We start from the raw sequence: 7769 nt of genomic DNA on the forward strand, positions 1-7769 counted from the left end.
TATACTATATATATATATATATATATATATATATATATATATATATATATATATATATATATATATATATATACATATATATATATATATATGGTAATATAGTAATATGTATTTTTGCTATGTTTTAGGTATACCCTGGTCGATCGTTTATACACCACATATTTGATTTAATAAATACTTATACAAAGTAATATTTATTCAAAATAAATCATTTGAAAAAGGGTTATTTAAATAATTTTAAATACAAATAAATACATGTATTTTTGTGACACTTTATGGACACCCTGGTATAAACAGTTTGCGTATTAATTATTTAATAATCAATACATTTCGTAATTTTATTCAGTAATATTTATGATTAATCTTTATTTTACACACACACACACACACACACACACACACACACACACACACACACACACACACACACACACCCATATATATATATATATATATATATATATATATATATATATATATATATATATATATAAACAACCTACATTAATAGGTTGAAATTGTCATGTACACACAACAGAAGTGAACAACCAATGGCTGTGGCTCTGAAGGCTATGACGTCATGGCTAGTCACATATTTAATTGCGCTGCTAGACTGGCGCAAATTGTGCGTAATAAGCGTCGGGTGTGCACACTGTGCAAGGTGGGTGTGATAGAAAACATTTGTCAACGGGTCGGACTTATTTGACATTTGTAAGTATTTTTGTAGCATTATTTTTTTATTGTACTGTACATATTGTATGTAACATGTATGTCACACACATGTAACATACATGTTGCATATGTTTTTGACTCATTTTGGCGTTGTTTGTCAGTAAGACGATAAAGTACGTGGAAAAGTGATAAATGATGTAAAAGGACGCTTAAATGTATGGTTTATTGCTCGCCTTTCGACAACATGAAAACAGATGCGTTCAGCGGCACTGGGAAATAATGCGCGCTTCACAGAAAGCTCCTTGTTTGGATGTTACGACTTCGACAATCCGGTCCAAATTAAGAGAACACGTCTTATTTGTCGTTTTTTTCCATCAATGTTTATCCTGGAGAAAGAGCGAGCATGTTACTGTCGGGAGGTGATGTCAGCGCGTCTTTGTTTTCCTCAGCGTCGACAAAGGCGTCTTTTGTTTGCTGCCGACATGATTGCTTGACATGCAGAGTCACACATGATTCTCGCATTAAAACACGACCGAAAATGAATCAAATCCCACGTTGTGAGCACGCAACTGTGGGCGTCAACCGATTTGCAAGTTGTCTGAACAAAAAAATAATTTATTACGTGCATTTAGCTCGTGTGCTTTTAATTCTAAATACTTTCTATTATCAACACATGAACAACATAACAGAGTTATTTATATCATTCACGCGTATATTTGATACACACCTACAGTATCGTTGAACTACGTATCGTTTCAGCACAACAAACAGGATATTAATTGCTGTATTGACACATTTTTGACTCGATACAGTATAATATTTGCAGACAACGACCCAGTGAGGACCGTTATGACAAAGTAGGGCTGTGTACGTCCGTCCATATATCGACCGATATCGGATCGTTGCGAGCGTGATGAGATCGATTCGATAGTCTTCAGTTCTCTTGTTTTTTTGTTTTTTTTTCTTTTTTTTTTGTTTTTTTTACAAATACCTGTGTTGTGTTGTTTACGTTGTTATATGTATTGCCCTTGTGTACAGATTTGATGTTGCTGTATTAAAATGATGCTAGTTTGTTGATAAAACATTTTTGTTTGTTTGCCTGAAATCGTTGTCCTGTCTTTAATTGTGTTTGTAAACCTTTTTAACACATTGAAAGGACTGAAATGCATCAACAATACTGGTCCTGGATTTTACGCGGTATCGAGTCGACCCCAAAATGTGCAGTATCGCCCAGTCCTAATTGGGTGTGGTGGCTTGTAGTTTTCTCAAAGGCTACAAGATGTCGCCATTTAGCTTGTTTAAGTTGGAGGGTCTTTTTTGTTGTTGTCATTTTTATGAATTAAATTTGAAAAAATTCAGCATTTTTTTCTTTTAAGGTAAAAAAGCACCATTTCAAGATGGCCACCCCTGAAGGTGATATTTTATCAGACTTTTTTCACCATAGTGATTCCTGGTGGGCTGGAATACTTGCTGATGTTCCCTAGTTTTCACTTTGCAGACATTCAGGTCAAAGAGCTGGACAAGCGCGCCTCTGGTCAGGCCTTCGAGGTTCTCCTGGGCGCGCCGGCCCCGGACGCCAAGGGAGACTTCCCCTTGGCTGCGCCGAAGAAGAAGGACGTCTCCCTGGAGGAAATTCAGAGGAAGCTGGACGCCGCGGATGAAAGACGCAAGGTACACAAAGAAATCGGATATCATGAACGTGACAAGTCAGCAGACAAATGTGAAAATATTCCATTTGTTTTACATATAAAATAACAGCCTAATTGTCACCTCGGAGTTATAAGTGACAAAGTCAATTAGGATTAAAGTTAAAGTACCACTGATAGTTACACACACACTAGGTGTGGTGAAATTACCCTCTGCATTTGACCCATCCCCTTGTTCCACCCCCTGGGAGGTGAGGGGAGCAGTGAGCAGCAGCGGGGGCCGCGCCCGGGCATCATTTTTGGTGGGACGGTGTGGCGCAGTGGCAGAGTGGCCGTGCGCGACCCGAGGGTCCCTGGTTCAATCCCCACCTAGTACCAACCTCGTCATGTCCGTTGTGTCCTGAGCAAGACACTTCACCCTTGCTCCTGATGGGTGCTGGTTAGCGCCTTGCATGGCAGCTCCCTCCATCAGTGTGTGAATGTGTGTGTGAATGGGTAAATGTGGAAGTAGTGTCAAAGCGCTTTGAGTACCTTGAAGGTAGAAAAGCGCTATACAAGTACAACCCATTTATCATTTATTTAACCCCCAATTCCAACCCTTGATGCTGAGTGCCAAGCAGGGAGGTAATGGGTCCCATTTTTAGTCTTACGTACGACTCGGCCGGGGTTTGAACTCACAACCTACCGATCTCAGGGCGGACACTCTGACCACTAGGCAAAGGGAAGTGAAGTGAATTATATTTATATAGTGCTTTTCTCTAGTGACTCAAAGTGGGTGGCACTGGGAGCAGGTGGGTAAAGTGTCTTGTCCAAGGACACAACGGCAGTGACTTGGATGGCGGAAGCGGGGATCGAACCTGGAACCCTCAAGTTGCTGGCAATGGGAAATGGGATTTGGAACATCTTATGTCATTTTGGGGGTGATCCGGATCACAGTCTGGATTCAGGTCTTTTAATTAACTTGACAATATTGTGATAGGGCCAATAGAGGGATTTGTGTTAGTTGTTATTCATGTTATTGTTAGTGTCAACATTTTTGTCATTACTTTACCCCTTTTTTTTTAGTAATATTTAATCAATTATTTTTGTATTTTAGAATATTTAAAATCAAGTTGCGGGTTGTAAATGCAAAATCTTGTTATGCAAATGTCCACTCCAGAGGACGCTGGTTTTCATGAACATTTAAAGCAGGGGTGTCAAACGTACGGCCCGAACAGGTTTTATCCGGCCCGCGGGATGAGTTTGCTAAGTATGAAAATGAGCCGAAATTTTTGAATGAAAGAAACTGCTTTTCTAAATATGTCCACTAGATGTCGCAATAGCAATTCTTTGTATCATTGTAGATTATGCTACATATGTAAAAAAATAAATAAATAACACATGATGTTAGTGCACCAGTCATACATAACATCCTGTAATTTGATTTTGATATTATTTTTTTATCTTGATAGATTTTAAATTAACACAAATGAGTTGACTGATGGACATTATCACATCATTTATTCAGAAAGTATAAATAACAACAAATAAATATAGAATACTATTAACCGCAACATGTAAGTGTAAAAAAACAACAACATCATTATGATTTGTACATTTTCAGAATGTGGTTTTTCTATTTTTCAAAAAAGAAAACAATCTGAAGTTGTCTTTATTTTTAAGTTATCGTGCCGTGATTTTACCAGCCCGGCCCACTTGGGAGTAGATTTTTCACCATGTGGCCACCCATCTAAAATGAGTTTGACACCCATGATTTAAAGGCCTACTGAAATGCGATTTTCTTATTTAAACGGGGATAGCAGGTCCATTCTATGTGTCATCATTTCGCGATATTGCCATATTTTTGCTGAAAGGATTTAGTAGAGAACATCGACGATAAAGTTCGCAACTTTTGGTTGCGTCTGCACATCCAACTCAAAGTCCTCCTGGTAAGAGTCTCTGTTGTCCCAGTTCTCCACAGGCCAATGGTAAAGCTTGACTCTGGAATGTAAACAATGAAACACCGGCTGTGTTTGTGTTGCTGCAGTCGGCCGCAATACACCGCTTCCGACCTACAGCTTTCTTCTTTGCTGTCTCCATTGTTCATTGAACAAATTGCAAAAGATTCACCAACACAGATGTCCAGAATACTGTGGAATTTTGCGATGAAAACAGACGATTTAATAGCTGGCCACCATGCTGTCCCAAAATGTCCTCTACAATCCGTGACGTCATGCGCTGACGTCATCATACCGAGACGTTTTCAGCAGGATATTTCTAAGCTAACACGGTCGTATTGGCATGTGTTGCAATGTTAAGATTTCCATCCATCCATCCATCCATCCATCTTCTTCCGCTTATCCGAGGTGGGGTCGCGGGGGCAGCAGCCTAAGCAGGGAAACCCAGACTTCCCTCTCCCCAGCCACTTCGTCCAGCTCCTCCCGGGGGATCCCGAGGCGTTCCCAGGCCAGCCGGGAGACATAGTCTTCCCAACGTGTCCTGGGTCTTCCCCGTGGCCTCCTACCGGTCGGACGTGCCCTAAACACCTCCCGAGGGAGGCGATCGGGTGGCATCCTGACCAGATGCCCGAACCACCTCATCTGGCTCCTCTCGATGTGGAGGAGCAGCGGCTTTACTTTGAGCTCCCCCCGGATGACAGAGCTTCTCACCCTATCTCTAAGGGAGAGCCCTGCCTCCCGGCGGAGGAAACTCATTTCGGCCGCTTGTACCCGTGATCTTGTCCTTTCGGTCATAACCCAAAGCTCATGACCATAGGTGAGGATGGGAACGTAGATCGACCGGTAAATTGAGAGCTTTGCCTTCCGGCTCAGCTCCTTCTTCACCACAACGGATCGATACAGCGTCCGCATTACTGAAGATGCCGCACCGATCCGCCTGTCGATCTCACGATCCACTCTTCCCTCACTCGTGAACAAGACTTCGAGGTACTTGAACTCCTCCACTTGGGGCAGGGTCTCTTCCCCAACCCGAAGATGGCATTCCACCCTTTTCCGGGCGAGAACCATGGACTCGGACTTGGAGGTGCTGATTCTCATCCCAGTCGCTTCACACTCGGCTGCGAACCGATCCAGCGAGAGCTGAAGATCCTGGCCAGATGAAGCCATCAGGACCACATCATCTGCAAAAAGCAGAGACCTAATCCTGCAGCCACCAAACCAGATCCCCTCAACGCCTTGACTGCGCCTAGAAATTCTGTCTATAAAAGTTATGAACAGAATCGGTGACAAAGGGCAGCCTTGGCGGAGTCCAACCCTCACTGGAAACGTGTCCGACTTACTGCCGGCAATGCGGACCAAGCTCTGACACTGATCATACAGGGAGCGGACCGCCAAAATCAGACAGTCCGAAACCCCATACTCTCTGAGCACTCCCCACAGGACTTCCCGAGGGACACGGTCGAATGCCTTCTCCAAGTCCACAAAACACATGTAGACTGGTTGGGCAAACTCCCATGCACCCTCAAGGACCCTGCCGAGAGTATAGAGCTGGTCCACAGTTCCACGACCAGGACGAAAACCACACTGTTCCTCCTGAATCCGAGGTTCGACTATGTTAAGATTTCATCATTGATATACAATCTATCAGACTGCGTGGTTGGTAGTAGTGGGTTTCAGTAGGCCTTTAAAGCTTCAGGAACAAAATGACCACTGAAATTAGTGTTTTTCCCCCCCAGAACCATGAAGCTGAGGTCCTGAAGCATCTGGCTGAGAAGCGTGAGCATGAAAAGGAGGTGCAGCAGAAGGCCATGGAAGAGAACAACAACTTTAGCAAGATGGCGGAGGAGAAGCTCCAACAAAAGATGGAGGCCAACAAAGGCAACCGCACAGCTATCATGGCAGCAATGAATGAAAAGTTCAAAGAGAAAGTAATTCCAATTCTTTGTGCAACTTCACGTTTGTTTTTGGTTTTTTTTCAAACATTTTGCCAAGAAGATTTTAGGATTAATTCTATTCTCCTCTTACCAGGACAAAAAATTGGAAGAGGTGCGAAAAAACAAGGAAAGCAATCCCGGCAACGCGGACGAAGACGCCTCAGAAAACTGACTTGCGAAAAAACATTTGTCATTTGGATATTCTATTTGTTTTGGTAAGCCAGTATTTGTGTGCACTTCTCACTCGAAGTAGGAAAACATCTGTTTTGTGATTTTTCTTATTCATTTAAAAAAAAAGAAAAGTTTTTCAAGCTTGATGTGTGTCCGCTCCACACCACCTTAGCAACATGTTAGTACATGTTTAGGTCCCCAGAAGCTTCTGTGTGGTTAAACCTAATTATTGCTGTGACTTGTGTTTCTCTTTGAGGCTGCAGATCCAATTTTATTCTTCCCATAAAAACCTTATTTTACACGTCGAGCATGTAAACGTACAGCCGCGTTTCATGAACTACTTGTGAAAAGGAATCAAAAACCTTGACGTAGTATATCAGTTGATTAGTCGTACTTAAAACAACGCAAAGGCAGCGTTTTCCTCGTACTTCACTTCATTGCCGAGTGTTGCCAAATAAATGTTAACCTGCCCTATGTAATCACTCACTGTTAACTGCACAATTTCAACGTTTGAAATAAACTCTTTGCACTTATTAGCTCCTCAATGTTGTCTTTGTAATAGCTTTACTTTCTCTTACCAACAATTAGCATACTAGCAACACGCATCAGTTATAAACAGCTATGTCGTATTCCTACGTGCAACTTAACATGAATAAAATGGCTAATATGCTAACAGTTAGCATGCAGCAGAATAGTGGGTTAGTGTATGTAATGATTCAACTTCATGCTATAGGTAGACTATCTACTATTTCATTTTAGGAGAGAAGCTAAAATGCTAACACACTAAAAGTTAGCATTCTAGCTGCAAGATAGCCCCATACACTTGAAGGCAATTACTGTATACAGCAGGGGTCCCCAAACTAAGCGTCCAAAATCCGGCCCGCGAGAAGTCCCAAGTTTAAAAAAATAAAAATAAAAATAATAAATTAAATGTTTTATTTAAATATAATTTTTTTTTTTTAATTTGTCCTTTCTAATCCATTTTCTACTGCTTGTTACTCTCGGTGTCTCCTAGCTGCTCAGGCAAATCATATCGTCTAAAAATGCACTTTCCCTTCGATAACCTGACATCATCGGCAAAGTGCGCGCTCTTTCAGTCAATTAGTCCGCGAGGAATATATATATATATATATATATATATATATATATGTATAGGTATGTATATGTATGTATATATATGTGTATATATATATGTATGTATATATATATATATATATAATGTTTATATATAATGTATACATATGTTTTTATATATATATAAACATATATATATATATATATAAACATATATTTATATAATTTTTATTTATATATATATATATATATATAATGTATATACATGTTTATATATATATATAATGTACATATATGTTTATATATACAAACATATCTCTTTATAAACATATATA

General features: G+C 40.5%; 1 protein-coding gene across 2 annotated transcripts; it reads left to right on the forward strand.

Moving 5' to 3' along the window:
- The first annotated feature begins 607 nt into the window (after positions 1-607).
- stmn1a (stathmin 1a) lies at positions 608-6893 on the forward strand. 2 transcript variants are annotated; one of them, XM_061966815.1, is made up of 5 exons: positions 608-711; positions 2049-2085; positions 2171-2343; positions 5992-6183; positions 6284-6893. In XM_061966815.1, the coding sequence occupies exons 2-5, from the start codon at positions 2070-2072 to the stop codon at positions 6359-6361; spliced, it is 459 nt and encodes a 152-aa protein (XP_061822799.1). In that variant the 5' UTR covers positions 608-711; positions 2049-2069; the 3' UTR covers positions 6362-6893. The 2 variants fall into 2 exon arrangements, with proteins under 2 accessions (XP_061822799.1, XP_061822800.1); XM_061966816.2 differs by having other exon boundaries at positions 640-661.
- Positions 6894-7769: the final 876 nt, after the last annotated feature.

The sequence above is a fragment of the Nerophis lumbriciformis genome, linkage group LG11, assembly GCF_033978685.3.
Source record: "Nerophis lumbriciformis linkage group LG11, RoL_Nlum_v2.1, whole genome shotgun sequence".
Taxonomy (NCBI): domain Eukaryota; kingdom Metazoa; phylum Chordata; class Actinopteri; order Syngnathiformes; family Syngnathidae; genus Nerophis; species Nerophis lumbriciformis.

What these genes read in the sequence shown, in the direction of transcription:
- stmn1a (XM_061966815.1), top strand. An exon ending in CCGCGGATGAAAGACGCAAG is followed by an intron (nt 2,344 to 5,991) that starts GTACACAAAGAA and finishes TTTCCCCCCCAG; the next exon opens with AACCATGAAGCTGAGGTCCT. An exon ending in ATGAAAAGTTCAAAGAGAAA is followed by an intron (nt 6,184 to 6,283) that starts GTAATTCCAATT and finishes TCCTCTTACCAG; the next exon opens with GACAAAAAATTGGAAGAGGT.